Source organism: Rhinopithecus bieti, unplaced genomic scaffold (genome assembly GCF_001698545.2).
Source record: "Rhinopithecus bieti isolate Rb0 unplaced genomic scaffold, ASM169854v2 scaffold_13710, whole genome shotgun sequence".
NCBI lineage: Eukaryota > Metazoa > Chordata > Mammalia > Primates > Cercopithecidae > Rhinopithecus > Rhinopithecus bieti.
The window spans coordinates 466,355-491,059 of NW_016807962.1; the positions used below are offsets into that span (position 1 = coordinate 466,355).

At 43.6% G+C, this 24,705-nt stretch overlaps 1 protein-coding gene across 1 annotated transcript in view; it reads left to right on the forward strand.

Annotated features, from left to right (window-relative positions):
- Positions 1-457: 457 nt before the first annotated feature.
- TTLL11 (tubulin tyrosine ligase like 11) overlaps positions 458-24,705 on the forward strand; it is a 285,959-nt gene continuing 261,711 nt past the window's right edge. The window contains exon 1 of the mRNA XM_017884248.1: positions 458-1,567. Within this exon, the coding sequence (XP_017739737.1) occupies positions 725-1,567 (843 nt within the window). The 5' untranslated portion in view covers positions 458-724. The remainder of the gene's footprint in view (positions 1,568-24,705) is intronic.

Below are 24,705 nucleotides of genomic sequence, written 5' to 3' on the forward strand. Positions count from 1 at the left end.
GAAAAGAAAGAAAGAGAGAGAAAGAAAGAAATAAAGAAAAGAGAAAGCAGTCAGGTTGGACGCGGTGGTTCCGCTTGTAATCCTAGCACTTTGGGAGGCCGAGGCTGGCCGATCACCCGAGGTCAGGAGTTTGAGAACAGCCTGGGCAACATGGCGAAACTACGTTTCTGCGAGAAACACAAAACCTAGCCTGGCATGGTGGTGCGTTCGTGTAGTCCCAGCTACTCGGGAGGTTGGGGTGGAAGGATCGCTTGAGCTCTGGAAGTTGAGGCTGCTGCAGTGAGCCGAAATCGCGCCACTGCACTCCAGCCTGGGCGACAGAGCGAGACCCTGTCTAAAAAAAAAAAAAGAAAGAAAGAAAAGAAAACGAAAAAATCGTTAATATCCTTAACTCGAGTGGGAATCTGTAGGGGGCTTACCCAAGCCCATGGCTTCCCCATCCCATCGGGAGCTCCCTGAGAACAGGGAAAAGTGCCTCCCCTCTTATCTGCGGGCGTTCAAAGGACCAGCAGAGGGTTTCTTCAGTGGATCACTCTCTGCTCCCCTAGGGCCTGGGCTGGTCACATCCATCGCACTGAGGAGGTTCCCATTCATCTCACTGAGAAGGGTCCCATTGGGGGGCTCCTTCTCCGTCCTATCGAGAGTTATACCAGCGATTGGCGGGGACTGAGCCTCCTGCTTGAGGTAGCTGTTTTTACTCCCAGTCCGCAGGCTCAGGAGCCCCATGCGCACTCAATCTGCTCTCCCGCTTCTCCTCGCCACTCCGAGTTCTGCGGCCCAGAAGTCCAGCGCATCCGCGGGGTGGGCGGGTCCTGGCGGCTGTTTGCCCTCTTCCAACATGGCGGCCGCTGCCTCTGTGACTGGCAGGGTCACGTGGGCAGCCTCGCCTATGAGGTCGCCGGGGCTCTGCCGGCGATTGTCCCTTCCCGGACACCGTCTCGAGGCGGTGACTGCCGCTGTCAACCCGAGCCTGAGCGATCATGGCAACGGGCTCGGGCGGGGACGGTGTGGCAGCTGCGGCAGCGGCGGCAGTTTGGTGGCGGGCTGGGGCGGCGGAGCGGCGGCGGCGGCGGCGGCACTGGCACTGGCGCCAGCCCTGAGCGCCATGCGGCGGGGCAGCTCCGAGAGCGAGCTGGCGGCCCGGTGGGAGGCGGAGGCGGTGGCTGCGGCCAAAGCGGTGGCCAAAGCTGAGGCCGAGGCCACAGCAGAGACGGTGGCGGAACAGGTCCGCGTGGACGCAGGCGCGGCCGGGGAACCGGAGCGCAAGGCAGGGGAGGAGCAGCCCAAGGCCCCGGCCCCTGCCCCGGCGCAGCCCAACGCGGCTGAGGAGGGGGACACCCAGGTGCTTCAGCGGCCGCCTCCCACGCTGCCCCCGTCCAAGCCGAAGCCGGTGCAGGGCCTCTGCCCGCACGGGAAGCCCCGGGGCAAGGGCCGAAGCTGCAAGCGGAGCTCAGGCCACGGTCCCGGCGAGAACGGCTCCCAGCGTCCGGTCACCGTGGACAGCTCCAAGGCCAGGACCTCCTTGGATGCCCTGAAGATCAGCATCCGCCAGCTCAAGTGGAAGGAGGTGAGGCCCGGCCCGGCCGCGTAGGCACAGTGGGGTGGACAGGACAACCTCGGATGTCTCGGCACGGCCCAGGTCAGGTGGGCGGGCGAGGCTGAGCTCCTGCGGTGCACCACGCTCGGGCCTGCTTGTCAGCCGCAAACCGCTCATCCTTCAAGGCCTACCCCCCCAAAATCACTTCCTCCAAGAGGGCTCCCCAGACTCCTCCAGGTCACGTTAGCCACTCACTCCTCTGGCTCCCCTGCAGCTCTTTATATGTCTCAGCCATCAGCATTTGCCTCTGCTTGTAGGTATGTGTATGTCTGTCTCCTCCACCAGCTTGTAAGTCCCTGGGGCCTCGGACCTGCTCTCTCACTTCTTCATTGAAGTTATATTTGTTTAGCACTTGCTGTGTGACTCTTGGGCAGAGGAACAGTTTTTATTTTGGAGGCAGACAGGCCTAGGGTCTCACTACACTCTGCTACTTAGCTGTGTGACCTTGAGTAAGTTGCTTCACCTCTTCAGCCTATTACCTTCTCTGTAAAGTGAGGCCAGTTTTACTTATCTCATCATCTTGTTAGCATTAGAAGACTCGCTGCTTAAGTGTTTTATAGCACAAGTCTGCAATAAATGGTAACTTATGTTACCACTCTCTCCTTTCTCTCTTCTTCCACCATCATCACCACCACCAGCACTACCACTGTCATCATCGTCAGTGTAGGCACCGTATTTTATATTCCAGGCTTGGCATACAGCAGGTGTCAGTAAGCGGTAAATCAAAGGGTGAATGAAAACATGAGTTATCATCCCCGAGCCCATTTTAGACTGGCAGGGGATGGGATGAAGCACCAGTGACTATAGAGGTGTCTATTGCAGTTGGCTGAGTGGATAAAGCCATTTGACTTTATTTGCAGCATATAGGGTATTTAATGTGCTTTCAGGAGTGTCAGGAGTTTGGTTAAGGATAGCTGAGTGTGGACACAGCAAGTGGTGACAGGGATCTGCCGCAGGTAACAGAGGACTCCGGTACTTAGTCCTGTGCCTTGGCTATGGTAATGGTTTGGTATGGTAATGGTTTCATTAAGTTGGAACATACAGAGAGATGGCTGCAGAAAGGATTGATGTAGTCAGAGGGTTTATGTCCCAGTAGGAAAAAGTGCATTTGGTTTGGAGGGAAGTCAAGGATCAGGCAGAATCACCTTCCATATGGACAGGGGTTAGCCACTGGGGAAGTCTGACTCCAAGTGTCTGGGCCCCCAGCCCTGTGGCTTGGGATTCAGAGGGGAAATTTCATGCTGGGGAAACGGGAAAAACAAGGGCAGGCTCTCAGTTCTAAAGTATCTTGGTTTCTAGGCAGGGTCCCAGGTCCAGGCCAGAGATATGAGGGCTAGAAAAGGTACAACTGGACAACTTCTCAGTGCCGTGGTCTTAATGAAGGGAGAATCCAGCAAATAAAACCAGGCTATGGAGTCAGGCTAGGCAGATTGGTCCAAGTGGGGCCTCCACTTAGCTTATCCCTGTGGGAGAGAGAGACATGAAGCAGGCCAGATCTTGTTTGCTAGGAGAGATGGGGCCAGATGGACTCATACATCCCGGCCCAGGTTCATTCACTCATTCTGTAAATGTCCACTGTGGAGGTGTCAAGTTCTTTGCTGGGACCTGGGAATCAAACATATTTAAGATGTGACCCTTGTGCCCAAGGACTTTACAGTTCAATAGGGAATAAAACACAAGTAAAGGAATAATTGCGGTCATTACAGGGCCATTGCTGCTGCATCCGGAAATGCTCCTTTTTCATTTATTTGCATGGCTTACTCTTGTCAGTTCTTTAGATGATACCTTTCCCATCAGTCTCCAGACCTTGGTATTTTTTATTTTTTCCATAGTACTAAACTTTACCTGGCATTATATTATGTATTGCTGTTTATTGTCTGTTTCCCTCACTAGAATGTAAGCTCCATGAGGGCAGGGGCTTTGTTTTGTTTATTGCTGTACCCGCAGGTGCTTGGCACATAGAAGTTGCTCAATAAATATTTGTTGAATGAATGAATACATTATGTGATGAGTGTTTCTGTGTGAAAGTAGAAATGCTGCAGGAGGTAGAGAGGGGCACCCAGGAAGGGCTTTCTGGAGGAGATGAACCCGAGCTGAGTCCTGAGTGCTGAAAATGAACTGGAGTTATTTAGGGGCCATAGACTTTAGATCTCTGGTTGCAGGAGTGGTATGGGCAAAGCAGAGGACCTTTCAGGACTTTCAGTATGGCTGGATCATAGTGTGGGAGGTGGAATGGTGAGAGATGGGGCTACAGAAATGAGCAGGGATCAGATCATGTGCCTTGCGATGAGATTTGGACCTGTTTGGGGGAGGAAGGCTATGTGAGCCATTAACGGAATTTTAACGTTCTTCCATTTATCAGGGCAAGTCAGTTAAACCCTTCAGGCCTCAGTTTGCTTATCTGTAAAGTAGGGGCGGGCAGAGCTAGTTCAGTGGTTTCCAGTCTCTCTACTTTGGTAGCAGCATAATGGTGACGTTGATCTACGTGAGACTGTTGCACTGGTCAACCCCAGGGGGTAGGCTTTTTCCAGGGCACTACCTGTAACTGCTTCTTCCACCTCTAACCCTTCCTTTTTTTCCCACTCAGAGAGCACATATAGGTGGCATAGAGGTGGAGATGTTGATTCTAGTATATTTTAAAACATAATTCACTGAGTGTGGTGGCTCATGCCTGTAATTCCAGCTACTTGGGAGGCTGAGGTGGGAGGATCACTTGAGTCCAGGAGCTCAAGGATGCAGTGAGCTATGATTGTGCCACTGGGTTACAGAGCAAGACCCTGTCTCTAAAAAGAAAACTGAAAATTAAAAAAGCATAATTCACTTGCAACAATTAGCCTACTATTAGGCTTGTGATTATTATTATCACCCTTCCTCATTAGTGCATGAAGTCCTGAGGGCAGGGGTGGTATCTGACTTATGTCCCTAATGTACAGCACATTCTAGGTGCTCAATAAATATTCATCGAATGAATTATGGAATATTTGCAACAGAGCTTACATCACACCTTAACACCTTAGAGTGTGGAGGTTGAAAAGTACCAGAGTAGCTAAACTTTAAAGTTACTTCCTGCTTTAAACTATGATTATAGTATTCTTAGTACCTCCTACAAAGTTGACTGCGTGAAAAGTAACATATATATATATATATCCCTGGTACTAACAAAGTGCAAATACATGACCTTTCCTCTGCCTGCCTTTCCCCATCTGTTATAAGGTGATATTGGATGAGATCATCTTGAACTCCCAGCGCTGACATTCTAGGAGCAAGAACTCCTACTGGGGGCTGTGGTGCAAGGGTGTGAGCAACAGTACCTCTTGCATGCCATGCGGTGTTGCTGTGGGGTTGGAGAGTACTCAGGTGGCTGGCTTTGGTGGGAGTGGATGGGTAGCCCAGGTAAGAAATAAGAATACCAACCAGAGTGAACGCTGTCTCCTTTTATGGGTGCATAGTGGAGGGCTATATATCACTGTCCACTTCAGCAGTGTAGGACTGAGCCAGCATGTGAATTAGGAAGTTTGCTCAGCGGCATGGCACACAATCTCCCTTCCTTTTTCACTTTTTTTTTTTTTTTTTAGACAGGGTGTCCTTCTGTCACCCAGGCTGGAGTGCAGTGGTGCGATCTTGGCTCACTGCAATCTCACTGCAACCTCCGCCTCCCAGGTTCAAGCAGTTCTCCTGCCTCAGCCTCCAGAGTAGCTGAGATTACAGGCACATGTCACCATTCCTGGCTGATTTTTGTATTTTTAATAGAATGGGGTTTCACCATGATGGCCAGACTGGTCTTGAACTCCTGACCTCAAGTGATCCACCTGCCTCGGCCTCTCAAAGTGCTGGGATTACAGGCATGAGCCACCACCCTGGCTCCTTTTTCACTTTTCTTTATTCCACATATATTTAACAACAACAACAACAACATGATAATAAATCTTTATCTAGCTCTTACTCTGTTCCAGGTGTGTTTTAAGTGCGCTACATATATACAATTATTTGATTCTCTCAACAACTCAGTAAAGTAAGTGCCTTATTGTGTCCATTCTACAGATGAAAAAATTGAAGTACACAGAGGTTAACTTACTCGAGGCCACACAGCTAGCAAGGGACAGAGCTAGCATTTGAAATAGGCATTCCATTTGAAACCAGGCTTCAATTCTGTGCTCTCTATTGGTAAACACTGGGCTGGAGGTCGCAGATGTAGATGTGAACAGGATACACTCCTTGCCCTCCAGGAGCTCCTGGTGTAGGAGGAAGAATAAATGCAAACAGACAGTTACAGTTTGGTCTGGGAGGTGAGTGAGTCAAGGACGTTCCATACAGAGTAGAAACAACAAGGCAGGCAGTATGGACCAGGTTTTATATGCAGGATGGGATGTTGGCAGCTTAGGGAGCATGTGGGGGAGTAGAGAGCGATGAAGAAGGAGCCAGATCACAGAGCATGTTGAAGGCCATGCCAAGAAGCTTGCGCTTCTGACTGAATTTGATCACAGATTGCTTGCCATATATAGACCCAGTGTCCCTTGCCTGCTCTCCTTCAGTCCCAAGTGAACCATGCCAGCCCTCAGATGATTCAGTTTGCAATCATACCCGTTCTGGCCAGGTCTAATTTAACTGTGTCCACAATGTGAAATTTGTTTCTGAAGGGGAAGAATCACAGATGTTAGCTCTGTAAACTTGTAGACAAGACTGGAGTTACTCTCAAATAGCAAAATCATGTCTACAGAGTCATCAATGAAGTTGCACCATGAAAGAAAGGCATGATTTCTGGTTCACAGCAGATGCTCAATGTTTATGGATTTGTATGGTCTTCTTCCTGTCCTGTGAAGACTCCCCATCCCCTGTGGATTCTTCTGTCATTTTGCTACCCTGGTTAAAAAACAGCTTAGAGGAAAGACACCATAGAGAGTAGATGGCACGTTTGTTGTCAGCTGCCCTCCGTGGAGATGTAGGTATGTACACACTGTGCATATGTATGCAGTGGTGCCATGGTCGCCAGCTAATGTGAATGAGGTCTCTGAGGGATTTCACAGCAGGACCTTTGTTGATGATGGTTTGAATAAGCCCCTGTCCTGAGATCTGTTTCAGTATAAAGTCTTTGTTTCAGAGACTCCAAATCAGGCATTGTTCCCTGAAATTTATCCAGCCTTTCTTTAGAACAAGTATACACTTACTATATCATCCTACTTACAATTTGTATAATATTAGTTACTGTTTATTAAATATGGGTTATGTGCAAGGCATTGTACTGTTTTATGCTCATGAAAAATTGTATTGAGAGGCTGAGGCATGAGAATTGCTTGAACCCGGGAAGTGGAGGTTGCAGTGAGCTGAGATTGCGCCACTGCACTTCAGCCGGGGTGACAGTGAGACTGTGTCTCAAAAAAAAAAATTGTACTGAGTATTTACTATGCATTATTTAATCCTTGCAACAACCCTCTAAAATAGACTGCATTATCATCTTCAACTTACAGATGAGGGAACTGAGGCTTAGAGAGGGGCTGGTACAGGGCCAGCCCATGGCCACATGATAACCAGTGGCAGAGCCATCCAGGGCCTGAACTTGTAGCCAGTTTTCAATCATATACCTTCTTCTTTGCTAATCCTTTGCTAAAAACCATTGGGCAAGGAGTTATTCTATTATCATCAGTATCATCATTACTATTCTTAAGTAACAACAGAAGAAACTGAGGTGGGCACAGCAAGTAAATGAGAAAGGCAGGGTTCAAACAGTAGTCTTTTTTTGTTCCATAACCCACTTTCAAGTGTTTTATGATTCTCCACTTCTTAACCTTCCCATTCCTCATTTGACCATAACTCAAGTGACCTTGGAGTTGGTCAGAATCAGGAGAGCAATAATGCAAATAGGACTTAAAATAAAACACACTGAAATATATCCTGCCTGGCAGAGGGAGCATTTGGTGCCTGCGCCTTCCGAATCCTGTCTTGCTGCTGCCCACAGGGGAGGTGTGATTCCTGTGCCATTTGACTAGCCGGGTTGCCTTCCTCCTCTGTGGAATGTGAGCCTGCTATTTGAATCTTTCTGTCTCAGATTCCTTCTGGAAGAAGGTAGAGTATAAAATGAAATATTGGGTGGTCTAATCTTTCCTCCATTTCTATTTTCAATGATCACCATTGCGGCTTACTGCCCATTTTTTAAAAAATAGCACCATATTTAAAAACACTGTATGCCCTACTCCATCAAATGTTCTCCTTTCACAGATATGTTATTTTAATGTCTAATCTATTGGAATTTTTCCTTTGCAATTAAACTTGTCATAACGTAAAAATCACAATTCACTACCACTGTTATTTGAACAATACAATCCAGGTAATAGCTTCATGAATCCATACCAACTCCTTAAACAATCCTTTAAAAGACAATAAATTCAAGGGGCTCACATTCAAGCTCTATAACTCCTATAAATTAAAATCATGTTCGTGTGTTTTTAAGCAGGTATTGTAATGGTTAGGCTGTTTTCTGTGTTATGAAACATACAGTATTTGTGCCACAATTTTGGTAGTGTTTTGGATGGTTTTGTATCAGCAGAAGTTTAAGGCAAAAATTCAATCATACGTTTTATTTTTTATTTAAATCTGTTCTTGAACATATTGTGAAAGTAATCGACCACTGTTTAAGTGCCTTCTCTCAAGGGGAGGTGTTGTGTTTTGTAGTTGGCATGGGCTTTGAAATCAGACAGGTGTGGGTTAAAATTCTTGCCTCTGATTGCTTGTGTGACTAAACTCTGTACTAAATACAGAACCTCTCTGAGACTCAGTTTCTTCAGTTGTAGCAATGGGCTAGTGCTATCTATCTCACATAATTTTTGTGAGAGTAAATGAAGGAATGTATGTAAATGTCCTTAACCCAATGCTTGGCACACTGTAGGTATTCAGTTAGTGTTGATTCTTTTCTTTCTATCATGTAATTGCAGGCATTGGTTATTTGATCTATTTTTTCTTAAACGGGGGGAAAATTAAATATAAAATGTAGTCCATATATGTAGGTTACTGGTTAGTCAGAGCAGGTATGACCAGCTAATCTGACTCATCTAATAGATATTTTGAAATCTACTTTGTGCCAGGCTGTATTTGGGATCTTGGGGATACAGCAGATGACACAGCCACTCACAGATGGCTGCAGTGTAAGGGACAGTTGCATTTTGGGTGAATGTCAACTTGATATAGTGTAGGTTTAAGATGTTAAACATAACACTGATTTCATGTTTTTGTTCTTTTTAAATCAATTATACTTTTAAAGTTTCCTGAGTCTAACTGAATGTTTTTAAGTCTCCATTCTGGACCTGGTGCCTATCTCATACTTTGGTTTTTGTTTGTTTGTTTGTTTGAGATGGAATCTTGCTCTGTTGCCCAGGTTGGAGTGCAGTGGGGCGATCTCGGCTCACTGCAACCTCTGCCTCCTGGGTTCAAGCGATTCTCCTGCCTCAGCCTCCTGAGTAGCTGGGACTACAGGCGCCTGCCACCATGCCCGGCTAATTTTTGTATTTTTGGTAGAGATGGGGTGTCACTATGTTGACCAGGCTGGTCTTGAACTCCTGACCTCAGATGATCTGCCCGCCTTGGCCTCCCAAAGTGGTGGGATTACAGGTGTGAGCCACCTTGCCTGGCCTGTCTCATACCTTGGTATGTTAATTATATTCATCACCACGGGAAACTCATTTTAGCCGTTGGAGTGACATCAGTATCTTGACTTTGGGTTTCACAGGGAAAACAGATGTTATTCTACATGAACGTACCCACCAGCTATGTGGAAAAGATACACGTTTCCTGGGTCACATAGTGGCTCTGTGCCCCTGACAAGTTGCTTTACCTCATCTCTAAGACTGAGTATGAAATACTAGCTAGTTGTTGTGAGGATGAAGTCAGAACATCTTGAAAGTGCCTGGCACTTTAAAGTAAGAATACATGTTGGTATGGCTTTCCCTCTGGTAAATCTCTATGACATCTTAATTAAATTTTGTAACAGAAAAATGGGTGGTGTGAACAGGCAGATCAGCTTGCCATCCTCTAATTAGGTTTGAACCCCTCCTTTCCTTGTGGTTGCTCCTCTAAAGCCGAGTCATGTCCCTGAGATTCCTCCACAGAGGTTTTTGTTTTGCTGGAGAGAATGATTAGCTTTCTCTATTCCAGGTGGACTTGGATCTCTCCTTCCTCCTCATATCAAATTGTGCATTGCCAGCTGCTGCCACTGCCATTTGCATACATGTTTGTTTCCCTAGGTGTTTCTGAACCATTATCTAGTAATTTTTATAAATGCTTTATAAGTCCTAGCAGGCATTTCTGGTGGCTTCCTTCCCTCTCCCACATGCTTCTCTGTCATCTGAATAAAACCTTCGCACCCTTAATGAAGCTGGGAGAATAGGCAGTTTATCTCCTATGTAGTCTTCCCTGGGTATAGCTTTGCTTTTCAAATAAGTTCCTCAGTACATCTGCCTAGAACTCTGATGAAGGCCAGTTTTCCTATTTTGTTCCTTATACTCACTGGGAGATTCTATTTCTCATTGTGTCAGAACTGTGGGTTATTGGAATTTTAAAAAGCAACAGTGGACCATTTTTTGGACATCTTAGATTATGTTTAAATAACTTTATTCCAATTCCAGAAACAATATGTGCTTATAAAAATTTATACAGTTCCCAAGCATATAAAATAAAAACTGAAGCAAACCACCTACCCCATCCTCCTCCCTTTCCCTCTTTCCCTCTAATTCCATTTCTGAGAGGTGACACCAGAATCCCAATATGTATCTTTATAGACTTTTCTCTTTTTTTTCGAGATGGAGTCTTGCTCTGTTGCCTAGGCTGGAATGCAGTGACGCAATCTTGGCTTACTGCAACCTCTGCCTCCTGGGTTCAAGCAATTTTTCTGCCTCAGTCTCCCAAGTAGCTGGGATTACAGGCACATGCCACTACATCTGGCTAATTTTTGTATTTTTAGTAGAGACAGGGTTTCACCATGTTAACCAGGCTGGTCTCGAACTCCTGACCTTGTGATCTGCATGTCTTGGCCCTTAAAGTGCTGAGATTACAGGTGTGAGCCACTGTGCCCGGCCCAGATTTTTTTCTTATTCTTGTATGCATCAGGATGGCTATATTGTGCTATAGTAAAAACCACAAAATAGCACTGGCTTAATACAACCAAAGTTTATTTCTTGCCCATGCTATGGGTTCAATGGGGGCTGGTGGTGTTGGGGAGCAGGGGTCTCTCATCATCTTGGTTATTGAGATCGTGGTCTCCCATTATGACACCTGCTTCCATGAGTCACTGAGGGACGGAAGAGCATGTGGTAGTGAATTTGCACTGGTTTTTAAAACGTCTACCCGGAAGTGATGCATCACTTCGGCTCACATTTGATTCGCTGAAGCAAGTTACACGGCCGTGGCTAACCTCAGAGGGATGGGGGATGCGTGGTCCCACCATGAGGGTGTAAAGAGGAGAATCAGGCTATTTGGTAAACTGTGCTAATTACCACCATGATATCATATGTAGAGATACAAATATGCTTTATATAAATATAAATATACACATATTTTATTTTTTCTTTCTAGAGAGGGTCTTGCTCCGTCACCCAGGCTGGAGTATAGTGGCGCAATCTTGGCTCACTGCAACCTCTGCCTCCTGGGCTCAAACCATCCTCCTACATCAGTTCCCCTTGCCTCCCAGGAGCTGGGACTACAGGTGCACACCATGCCCAGCTAATTTTTTATATTTTTTATATTTTTATAATGTAGAGACAGCATTGTGCTATGTTGCCCAAGCTAGTCTCCTGGGCTCAAGTGATTATCCTGCCTTGGCCTCCCAAGGTGCTGGGATTACAGGTGTGAGCCACTGTACCTAGCAGATATTTCATTTTTTAAAATGCTGCAGTGATACCATGTATATAGTGTTTGTCAACTGCTTTTTTATCAGTACCTCATATGCATCTTTCTCTGCTAATATACATAGATTCATTTCATTTTAACAACCTAATAGTCAATTTTATGGATGTACCACAATTTACTGATGGATGTTGTTTCTGTGTGTTTTCTTTGCTATTACAAAGAGTGGTGCAATAAACATCACTCTTCAGACAACTTTTTTTTTTTGAGATGGAGTCTCACTCTGTCACCCAGGCTGGAGTGCAGTGGCATTATCTTGGCTCACTGCAACCTCTGCCTCCCAGATTCAAGCGATTCTCACGCCTCAGCCTCCAGAGTAGCTGGGATTACAGGCGTGTGCCACTACGTCTAGCTAATTTTTATATTTTTAGTAAAGACGGGGTTTCACCATGTTGGCTAAGCTGCTCTTGAACTCCTGACCTCAAGTGATCTGCTTCCCTTGGCCTCCTAAAGTGTTGGGATTCCAAGTGTGAGCCACTGCACCTGGCCTTTTCAGACATTTTAAGTATGTATATGTGCAAATACTTCTGTAGAATAAATTCCTAGGAATTGTTGGGTCAAAGGGCATATGTACTTTATGTTTTGACTGTTACTATCAAATTGCCCTCAGCAGGGTTTGAGACTGCGTGTTTTTGCATATCTGCTCCAATACTCTATACTATTCATCTTGTGTATCTTTGTCAGACTGACAAGTAAGAATGTGTTCTTTTAATTTACATTTCTCCGATTGTCAACAAGGTTAAATTTAGTTGCATAAGTTAGTTTGTCATTTGTCTTACTTCATCTGTGAAATGACTGAATCTATTTTTTGTTCATTTTATCTTTTGGGTTGTTTTGTTTGTGTTTTTTCTTATTGGTTTGTAAATATTACGGTTACTTTTTATCTCATATGCATTGTAAATATTTCCCACTATTGGTTATTTAAATGTCTACCAAATAATCATTTGCCTTGCATGATCTACATTACAAGTAAAAAATTTCTTCTTCTCATTCACTAAAAACAGTCCTTAATTACTTTTGACTTGTTAGCTTCAGAAGGCAGAAGAAACACGTAATTCTACCTTCAGGTGCTATGAAATACCTAGTGAATTAAGAGGTTGTGTGGAGAGCCTTAGAGTTTTACATGTCCCTGGAACTGGATATTTTGTATGAAAGTTTCACATAGATTTATCTAACATGACTTTGACTTTGTGTAGTAAGTATGGTAGATTTCATTATTTCTGTTGTACAGATGTCCCTGCGTCTATAGATTTGGGTTTGAATCCCCACCACGTATTAGTTCTGTCACATGGGGCATCATGGTACTTAGGGGGTTGTTCCATGTTAATCATATATGTGACATGTATGGCGATGTCAGTACGCAATCAGTGTTTGTTCTCTTCAACTCTTCCACCCTTCAGAGGTGTCAAGAGGCACACAGCTTAGATCTAGAGGCTGGCTCTCCTGGCTTGTAGGCCAGGTCTTATTCTAGTAGACTGTATTGCTCCTCTGAAGAGAGTGTGAGTTCCTGGCCCCTTTAGAAATAAGACCATCAGAAGTTAGTGTTTACATAAGTCCTTCAGTGCAGGACTGGGCTTTGAGCCTGGATGTTAGTTTTATTTAAAAAGCACATTTCTCGCTTATATAAATAATCCTTGTACATTACTTAAAAATTTGGAAAAAAATATTTTTAAAACATTTATAGTCCTACAATTGAGATGCAATGACTGCTTTCATGTTGAAGCATTTCTTTCCAGTATTTCTTCTGGGCATATATATTTTTTGTTTTACAAATCTGATACAATTTTATTATATCATTAACATTAATGCCCACGTTATAATTTAAACATTTTTCGTTGCCATACAACTTTTTATCAGTGTCATTTTAATTGCTGTAAAATATTTAATTCAGTGGGATGTATTTCATTATTTATTTTCCTGGCATTAAATGTTTAGATTGAACCCTTTATTAAAAATTATTCAAGAATGTGCTTCCTTCCTATATTTCATATTATTTTCTTTTTCTTTTTTTTTGTCTTTAAAGACAAGGTTTCACTCTGTTGCCGAGGCTGGAGTACAGCGGCATGAACATAGCTCATTGCACCCTTGAACTCCTGGCCTCAAGTGATCCTTCCACCCCAGCCTCCAAACTAGCTAAGACTAAAGGTGTGCACCCCCATGTCCAGCTAATTTATGTACTTTTTTTTTGTAGAGATTGGTTCTCCATATGTTGCCCAGGCTGGTCTTGAACTCTTGGCCTTAATGATCCTCTGTCTTCAGCCTCCCAGATTGCTAGGATAACAGGTGTGCGTCACTGCACCCAGCATATGTGGTATTATTTTCTTAAGATAACTTTCTAAAAATGAAATAATTAGACCACAGGGAATATGCATTTTAAGGCTTTTGGAATATATGGCCAAATTGCTTTTCAAAATAGTTTTAGCAATTTATGCTCAACTCTGAGGGTTCCTATAAATACTTACTTTTGAAGAATATAATGACAAATACTGGAGAAGAGAGTGAAACAAACGAATCTTCTCCAACCTGTGGGTCCTGTCTTCCCCAAATACTTAATTCTAATAATCAGTGCATAGTTCAAAGCAGGGCATTTTGCTATGGCTATTTTGGTGTGGCCACTAGGCCTAATTTGAAACAGCCATATCAAAATGTAAATTCACTCTTTTTAATTTTCAAATAATGTATTCAGTAGACATGCTTGGCTTTCTCTTTATCCTTGACCTTCTTGTTTTATTTTTTATTTTTTAAATAAATAAAAAGAGGTGGTATCTCACTATGTTGCCCAGGCTAGTCGTGAATGCCTAGCCTCAAGTGATCCTTCCACCTCGGCCTCCCAAAGTGCTGGGATTCTAGGCATGAGCCACTGCACCTGGCTCATCCTTGACCTTCTCATTACTTCTAGCTCCTTATGTCATCCCTGATTTTCTACCCAGAGGTAAAGCTTAAGCGTTTCACATACTTTGGAAGTTTTATTGCTAAAAGTTTTGATAGGCGATTCCTTCCTTCCTTCCCTCCCTCCTTCCCTCCCTCCCTCCCTCCCTCCCTCCCTTCCTTCCTTCCTTCCTCTTTTTTTTTTTTGAGACCAAGTCTCGGCTCTGTCAGCGCAGGCTGGAGTGCCAGTGGCGGTGAATCTCCTGCCTCACTGAAACCCGTCCGCCTCTCCGGATTCATGGCCATTCTCCCCCTCAGCCTCCTGAGTAGCTGGGACCACAGGCGCCTGCCACCACGCCTGGCTAATTTTTTGTGTTTTTAGTAGAGATAGGGTTTCACTGTGTCAGTAAGGATGGTCTTGATCTCCTGACCTCGTGATCCGCCTGCCTTGGCCTCCCAAAGTGCTGGGATTACAGGCGTGAGCCACCGCACCCAGCCAGTTTTGATAGGTGATTTCTTAGGTTTTTGTCAAAATGTGTCTGGTGTTAAAGAAAAAGAGGGGGAAGGGGTTATATTAAGAGCTGCATTAAAATGTCATTGCCATCATTAGCTATTAGGGAAATGAAAATCAAAACCACAGTGAAATACCACTTCATACCTATTGGGTTATTTATAATAAATAAGACAGATAGTACATGTTGGCGTGGAAGTGGAGAAATTGGAACCCTCATACACTCTTGGTGGGACTGTAAAATGGTGCAGCCATTTTGAAAAACAGTTTGGCAGTTCCTCAAATGTTAAATATCCTAGCAGTTCACTCCTGATATATACCCAAGAGAAACCCATGAGAAACGAAAACATATGTGCACATAACAACTTGTACACTAATGTTCATAGTAGCATTATTCACAATAGCCAGAAAGTGGAAACAATCTAAATGTCCATCAATTGGTGGATAAATAAAATGTGGTATATCCAAGCAGCGGAATATTATTCAGCCATAACGAGGAATGAAGTACTGACACATCCTACAACTTGGATGAACCTTGAAAACATTATCCTAAGTTAAAGAGGCCAGGCACAAAGACCACATATTGTGTGATTTCATTTATATGAAGTATTCAGAACAGGGAAATCTGTAGAGACAGAAAATAAATGAGTGGTTGCCTAGAGCTAGAGGTGGGAGAGAAGTTTGGTGGGGGAGGCGGGGAGTGGTTGCTAGTGGCTACGAGGTTTCTTTTGGGGTGATAAAATGTTCTAAAATTGATTGTAGTGTTGGTGGCACAACTATGAGTATATTAAAAACCATTAAATTGTACACTTTAAATGGGTCGATTGTATGGTATGTGAAAGATATTTCAATAAAGCTGTTAAAAATGCCATATGCTTATCCAGTTCTCATCATTGGACAGTACTTGTTTCCTAGGTAGTAATTGGCAGTATGCATTAGGGACTGAAGTTCTGTGCCGCCTGTTAATTTTGCATTGCAAATATTGCCCATTACAGGTACACTGGCTCCTTGGATACCTGTAGCTACTGCAATCCTGTTCTGGTTGCATAAGGTAGTATGCAACATGGTTGAAGCTGTAACAGCACTCTAAACTTTCTTCATAAGAATGAGTTTTGCTTTTTTCGGGGAAATTTTGAATATTTTCCTGAAGAACAAAGTTCAGACTCCTAATGAAGGCTCCATATGATGCTTTTCACAACCCAAGATGCATTATATCATGGTGGTTGAGAGCATGAGCTTTAGACTGATAGGGGTTTGAAACAACTCACTGTGTAACTTTTGGCATATTGTACTCTGAGACTCAGTTTCTTTATCTGTAAAATGGGCATAATACAACCATACTTCATGGAATTATTTATTGCCAGCTTAAAAAGCTATAATCATGTAAAGTGCCAGGTACATAATGAAGACTCAGTTGAATATTTAAAAAAATTAACACTTGGCTCTAACCTTTTCTAGGCTTATTTCTCATATTTCCTGCCTTGAACTTTATGCCCTACTGACACCACACTGCATGTGGTTTGCTTGAGCCTTCATGCTGTGCTATTCCTCTTGACCTTTGTTCATGTTTTTCCTTCTCTGAATGCTCCCTTCCTTTGTTTGACTACCTTTTACATATCCTTCAAGAATTAAGTGTTAGCTCATCTTTTCCATAAATCTTCCTTGACTCCCACACACATGCCCCAGGCTAGGCTTAGTCCCCTTCCTTGAGTCATTTAGAATATTTTATATGTATCTCAATTTGATTAGTTTTTTCAAAGAAGCAACTTTTGACTTTATTGATCATCTCCATTGTATCTTTTTTTCTATTTCATGGCTTGCTGCCCTTTATTACTTCTTCTCTTCTACTTTTTGAGGTTTGTTTCGTTGTTCTTTCTCCAACATTAAGTTGACTGCTTTGCTAATAAAAGCACTCAAGACTACAAATTTGCCTCTAACTACTGCTTTAGCTACACCTACGAGTTTTATTATGCAGTATTTAAAAAATCACTTTGTAGTCCTATGCATTTTACAATTTCATGAAGATTTCTTCCTTGACCCATAGGTTATTTAGATTTGTGTTTCAAAAACATTTCTAAGCACATAAGTTTATTTCTACTTATCTTTTTGTTACTAATTTCTAACTTAATTTCATTGTGGTTAGAGGATGTTCTTTCTTTCCTTCCTCCCTCCTCCCACCTTTTTTTTTTTTTTTTTTTGCAGGTTTTTGCTTTATGGCCTAACACATGGTCAGTTTTTGCAAATGATGTTCCATGTATGTTTGAAAACAATGTGCATTCTCTAGTTATTGAAAGCAATATTTTACATATGTATGTTAGATTAACTTGTGAATTGCATTATATAAATTTTATAGCCCTGATTTTTGTCCAACATTTTACATATGTGTGTTAGATTAACTTGTGAATTTTATTATATAAATTTTATAGCCCTGATTTTTATCTGACCTATTAAGAGTTATGTTAAAAATTTCTTCAGTAATTATGGATTTCATATCTTTTGTAATCAATTTTTTTTCTCATTCATTTTCTCCCTGCACTAGTCTGGAAGTTACATATTCTATTTTTGTTCTTCTGTTGATTACCCTAGAAAATTTAATGTGTGTGTATAATTTCACAAAGCCTGAGGTTAGTGTCTTTATTCTCTTTTTAACAACACAAGGATCTTTAGTATGCTTTTTCATTTTGGCCACATCACTTCTGACATATATGCGTTTGTTGTCCAATATTTTAGTCCTATCTTATTTTATTCTTTTTTGGACTTCACAAATTAGACATTATGGGTATTTTATATAGTCTCAGTGTCCTTTTGATTTACCCACATTTGCCATTTTCTTTGTTTGCTCTTCTATTTTGCAACCCAGACCTACTTTCTGGGATCATTTCCTTTCTCTTGAAAGTAATTTTTTAAAAAGTTCCTTTAGTGAGATACTATGTTGTAATAAACTCAGTTTTTATTTGTCCAAAATTACCTTCATTTCCTCCTCATTCTTGAAAAATAGTGTTGCTGTGCATACTATTCTAAGTTGATAGTTATAGAGTCTCAGTGCTTTGAAAATATGCCACTGGTTTTTCATTTCCACTTTTGCTGTTGAGAAGTCAGTTGTCAGTCTGATTTTTTCTTCTGCTAGTAAAATGTCTCTTTCTGGCTGCTTTTAAAATCCCTTTGTCTTAGATGTCTTCGCTGTCAGTAAGACATTTCTAGGTGAGGATTTCTTTTGACTTATTCTTCTTGGGATTTGTTGGGATTCTTGTCTCTGAGGTTTGGTATCTTATCAATTATGGAAATACTGTCTCTCATCTAGTCTTTCTCTTCTCTCTTTGGAATTCTGATTTAGATGTTAAGCCTTTTTTTGATGGTAATCTTATGTTCCTTGGAACTTGACTTGCTGATCATTCTTTGAGGCTTAGGTTTCAAGTTAGAATCTTCCTTTTATACAGATGCCTCAGGGGGCTCTACTACCCATAACACTTAAACCTACATTTTTTGGTGTTAGACTTTTTTTTGGTTATAGGTGTAGGATGAATTCTAACTCCATAGTTGGATAGGAAGGTATCATGGTTAGACATTCTGAGCAGAGACTTATTCCTTTTATTTCCCCTTTCCTGAGGCAAGGCCAAAGTAGAGAAGGTTTTCTTCCAGTTTCACCCACTGAGGATGTGGCTTTTCAGAGGGCCTGGCTTGGTATGGGAGTTTCCAGTCTGATTCTTGCCTTGCCAGCAGACACTCGGGGGCCAGACCACATGCAGAGGCCAGACCACTGCCAACATGTACAGAGAGAAAGATAACTACACTTTTAAAAAGATCACTCTGGTTGCCTTATGGAGAATGGGTTACAGAGGGCTTGAAGAGTGGAGGCAGAGAGGCAAGTTAGGATGCTATTATAAACCTCAGGAGAGAGGTGTTGCCCCCGGGACAGACAGAATGGTGGTGGACGGGGAAGGTTATTGATTAAGATGGTCTGTCTCTTCCCATAGACCGTAAGATACACAGCCTCAGGGTGAGTATCATCACAAAGATGTCTTTTTCATCTCTGAGTCCTTCCAATGCCTGACACAGAGAAGGCATTCACAGATGCTGATTGAATTGAGCTGTGGAATCAATAATGGTTCTGGAGCTGTTTTTTTTTTTTTTTTTTTCCTACCTTCTAAATGACTATTTTCCTTAAAGGGAAATGACATGAAGGGATTCCAGGCAGTGAACTCATGCCTGTCTCTGGCATTGCGAAGCCCAAGCCAGAAATAGAGAGCCAGCTGTTTGTAAGCCCAAAAGCCTTAGGTTTTGGAAGGGTTTACTTTCCATGATAACATAGCTTTCTTTAGCCTGTGCACTTGTTCCTTACTTAAGGAGTCTCAGGCTCTGCTTAAGATTACTTACACAAAACCTTACCATCTTACTGGATTTGTATTAGAAATTACTAAACTTTATGACTCTCTAGGCAGGTTGCAAAGATGTTCCTCTAATGATATATTACAGCTATGAAAACTTCTTCCTCCTAAGGCGTTCTTTTTGGAAAAAATGCTCTGTGTTTAGAGAACGAAGGGAGAGGCAAGTGGTTCCTGCTGTGTGACCGTTTAATAAGCTTTAGCTGGTCACTAAGAACTGTTGTTCTAAGAATGTATGCAACATTTTTCCATTAAATGTGCAGAGGTATTTCTAGAAGTTATGGTAAAATAAAGCATATACATGCAATTTTAAGTTTTGAGGCCTGGAAGTTCTTTATTATTCATTCAACAAATATGTGTTGAATGTCTACTGTGGCCCAAGGCCTGTGCAAGGCATGGGTGATCATTATCAGACACTATCCCTGTCATCCCTACTCGCCCATCATGTTCTTTTGTGTGAATTAGGAAAAGGCACCCATTCCTCAAGGAAAGAATATTAAATTCATCAATATGGTACTTACATATCAATAGCAAATTTGTTACAATGGATTATTAATGATAAATGAACATTAGTTATTAAATAATATTTATATAGTATAATGAAGTATTGTTGATTTGAACTTGAAATTCAGAAATATTCTGGCACAGTAAGCAAACAGATTATTGAATTACAATATGAATGTGAATCTTCCAATTTAATCAGTACGTTGATACCAATGAGGGATTTAAAAAAAAAATTTAAAGGGACTCATCAATCATCTATCAGATGTCAAAGCAGATCCCTATTTAGAAACACAAACTGTTTTAGATATGATTAGATCAACAAGGACTTTTTTTTTTTTTTTTTAGAGACGAGGGTCTCTTGCTGTCTTGCCCAGGCTGGAGGGCAGTGGCACAATATCAAATTCTTGGGCTCAAACCATCCTCCTACCTCAGCCTTCCAAGTAGTTGGGACTAGGCACATGCCAACAAACTCAGCTTTTTTTTTTTTTGTAGAGACAAAAGTCTTATTGTATTGCTCAGGTTGCTCAAACTCCTGGCCTCAAGAAATCCTCCTGCCTCAGCCTCCCAAAGTGCTGGGATTATAGGTGTGAGCCACCATGCCCAGCACATGGTCTCTTGATTATTGAATTTGCTAAAGGGGAACAAGACATACTGGCTTATTAAAATAAGATACGACTGCCATTGCCAGAAAATTCTTGTCATAAATAAAAAAATGACCCAAATATAAAATCATCTGATGTTAGTTTACAAAGCCAAAGTATTTCTCAATTCCCAGTTTAAATCAACAAGTACCTTCATGATGACAGTGTGTATTATACAATAACTTATATTTGTTATCATGAATAATCCTTTTGTTATATGGTTTATAATTATAAAAATATTCCAAATGTTAAAGATGTTTACCTGTGAACAGCATCATGGCACTTTTTTTTTTTTTTTAATTGAGATGGAGCCTCACTCTGTCGCCCAGGCTATAGTGCAGTGGCACGATCTCGGCTCACTGCAACCTCCGACTCCCAGGTTCAAGCAATTCTCCTGCCTCAGCTTCCCAACTTGCTCATTTTATAGGTGCATACCACCACACTTGGCTAATTTTTTGTATATTTGGTAAAGATGGGATCTCACCATGCTGGCCAAGCTGGTCTTGAACTCTTGACCTCAAATGATCCACCTGCCTCAGCCTCCCAAAGTGCTGGGATTACAGGTGTAAGCCTCTGCGCCTGGCCAGCATCATGGCACTCTTGTTCGTGACTTAAAAAGCCACACATGGTGGCCTTGGATGCCCTGTGCTGGGGGAGCAGATGTAGCTGATGAGTCCACTGTGGGCTGCTAAGAGCCCTATTGGAAGTATATACAACTATGGTGGGTGACAGAGGAAGGTAAGATGAGGTCAGCCTGGAGGTAGAGAAAGGATTGTGTGAATGAGAGGCTTCTAGGCGAGTAAGGTCCATGGCCTTTTTGACATATTTTGGCTATAAGTAGCCTTTACGCCTTCTTTCCTGGTTCTGGCTACTTTCTGGATACATGAGATAGCTGTGTTCCAGATTGGTGAGGTGTTTCTATCTTTAGATAGACTATCTGATCTTCTTTCTGCCTGCCCACAACTTCCTCTGTCTTCAGGTCTCAGCTTAAATCTCACTTTCTCTAAGAAGCCTTCCGGGCTCCTTCCTTCCTCACCTTGGGTCCATGCTCTTGTTTTGTGCTCCCTCAGACCCCATCATAGCATGAATCAACTTTATTGTGGTTATTGCTTGTTTGATTTTCTTTCTTTCCCACCAGATTTTATTTTATTTTATTTCATTTTCTGAGATGGAGTCTCACTTTGTTGTCCAGGCTGGAGTGTAGTGGCGCAATCTTGGCTCACTGCAACAACTCGCTCCCAGGTTCAAGCGATTCTCGTACCTCAGCCTCCCGCGTAGCTGGGATTACAGGTGCATGCCACCATGCCTGGATAATTTTTTGTACTGTAGTAGAGATGGGGTTGTTGCCCAGGGTGGTCTCAAACTCCTGATCTCAAGTGATCTACCTATCTCAGCTTCTCAAAGTGCTGGGATTACAGGTGTGAGCCACCACCCTGGGCCACCCACCAGATTTTAAATTCAACTAGTGCAAGGGCCACATCTGTCTTGTTCATTATTATTATTATTGGATCCTCATACTGCACAGTGCCGATATATGATATAATCAGATTTTGATAAATATTGGCTGAAGTAATTTTCTCATTCATTCCTCAAACATTTTCTAAGCCCTTACTTTGTGCCATGGACCCTGCCAAGCACTGGGCAAACAAAGAAATGAAACCCTGTGTGTCCTTTCCCCAGAGAGCTCCCTCTCTGCTTATTACCATCCGGTGTTACAGGGAAGGAGGAGGGGAGGGGCGGCTGGCTTAGGTTCAGGGTCAGAGAGGTTCTCCTCTAGGAGGGGCCTCTGAGCTAGATCTGGGGGATGAGGGGTGAGCAAGGTAGCAGGGGGCAGAGGCTCAGCATGGATGGTGGCATGGTGGCAAGCAAGTACACTGGGTGTTTAGGAGACTGCAAACTTTTTTTTTTTTTGAGACGGAGTCTTGCTCTGTCGTCTAGGCTGGAGTGCAGTGGCATGATCTCGGCTCACTGAAACCTCCACCTCCCGGGTTCAAGCAATTCTCCTGCTTCAGCCTCCCAAGTAGCTGGGATTACAGGTGTGCGCCATCACACCCTGCTAATTTTTGTATTTTTAGTAGAGACGAGGTTTCACCATGTTGACCAGGCTGGTCTCGAACACCTGACCTTAAGTGATCCACCCCCCTCAGCCTCCCAAAGTGCTGGGATTACAGGTGTGAGCCACCGCACCTGGCTGACTGCTAACATTTTACTCCGGCTGGATCACAGGATGTAGGAGGAGAGTGAAGGGAGTGGATCAGAGAGGTATGCAGGAGCCAAGTCATACAGAACTGAGCTGCAAGCGGAGAACTCTAGGGACCCATTGGAAGGTGTCTGTTTTCAACTTTTAGAGACTGGGTTTTGCTATATTGCCCAGGCTGGCCTCGAACTCTTGGGCTCAAGTGATCCTCCTGCCTCAGCTTTCTGAGTGGCTGGGATTATAGGTGCACACCATCATGCAGGCCTGCACTGGGAGGTTTTAAACAGGGGTGTGTGCGTGGGTGTGTGTGTGTGTGAAAAATCTGATTTGTATATTAGAAAGACTCCTCTGGCTATGGTGTGGAGTATATTTAGGGGTTGTGGTGGTGAGCTGGAAGTGGGGACGCCCTCCTTGAGGGCAGATAACATTGCTTCCTCCTCAGTCTCTAACATCTGGCTAGTGGCTGGTGCCCAGTAAGCACTGAAGTGATGCTGTGTGATGGAGTCAATCCGCAGAGACAGCAAGGTAGGATTCAAAAGTCCTCATTGCAGAATGGCAGCAGAATCACTGCTGTCACTTTGAGTGTCCCGCAACCCTCTGAGTGAGTAGGGGAATAGCATTAGTTCTACTTTTCAGGCCAGGTAACTGAGTCCTGGCCTGATCAGAGGACATGTACCTGGTCACACAGTCTTTGTGGGTGGCAGGTCAAGCACATTCTCCTCTGTCCTGTGCTGCACCTAGAAACCAGGCTGGGGGGTAGCAGCAGTGCTGGGGAGAGTGAGGCTTGCTGGTGTCTCTCCTCTCTAGGGACCACCCTCCTCCTTTCTGATGAGGGAGGGGCCCAAAGAGGCATCTCCAGGCTTCCAGCCACAGAAGCCCATCTCACATGTCCCCTCCAGGCAATGGTGCTCCCTTTCTTGCATCTCCTTCCAGGCAGAGAGAGACGGAGACCCAGGGGGCAGCTGAAAGCTGTCTTCACCAAAGCAGCGGGGAGAGATTTGTGTGTGGCTCGCATTCTCATCGCCTGGGTATCACGCTGCTATTTAATAAAGGCCTCATTGCTTGAAGGGCCATTAAGTAACCAATGATATATTTCAACCTCACTGAGGAGGAAGACGCAGAGTTAAATCAAATTCAGACTGTGTGGAAATAAAATCCTAAAGAGACTATTCATATGCACGCCCTCTGCGAAGGGGAAGGGAACAAGCCATGGGGTCCACTCTAAGCCAGGCACTGGATAGTTGCTTTTGCATTAGTTTTCTTGCTTAAAACATTCCAGCAATGCTGGTGAGCAGAGACTGTGCTGTTGGTTTTGTAGGTGAGGAAATGGAGTGTCTGAGACACCAGCCAGTTATAGGTAGAACTATCCTCTTAGCCCTTGGTCTCTGATCACACAGTGCCTGCTCCTCCCACGATGCCATGCTGTCCTCCTGGGGAGCGTGTCTTCTCCATGGTTGCTTTGTGTACCAAGGCTGAATGGCAAGGAGGTCAGCAGCCTGTGCCCATGTAGACCATATGCTGCCTAAAGGTAGGAACCCCTCTGTCTGCCCCCACACCCTGGCATGATGTTGCACACACAGCTGGATAAAGGCTGGTAGGTTCTTCCTGCACTGAGGAGGGGAGTGCTGGCCTTTGCCACCCTCTCATCACATTCCTTTTGTCTGTCATTCCGTCTCCTTCACTCCTCTGTCCCCTCAGAGACACTTGTCCAGCCCTACTGGAAGATTGTTTTGAGTCCATCCCGAGACCTTTGCTGGGTAATAATGAGCAGGCAGATGAATCAGGTTGTGATTCTTCCTTGGGGTGTCACATTTAAAAGGAGACTCTGGATGACAACTTTGTCTGCAAGGGCCAAGGGGACAAGGTACCTTAGGTGGGATGAGGGCCATGGAGGTGATGTTCTCACATTCAGTTTTTACTCATGTCCTGGAAAAGCACCTCAAGCCCTCCCTAGCCAGCCTCACCCCTGCCAGGCTTGCCGCTGCCCCCACCCCCTGTTGTGTTGTGGCCTAATAGCCCGAGGTAGTTGTGCCACCAACCTTTGCTCACACAGAGCTCTTGGCCTGGAATCGCTTTTGTTACCCTGACCCCCGCTGGCTGAATCGGAGCCCCTTTCT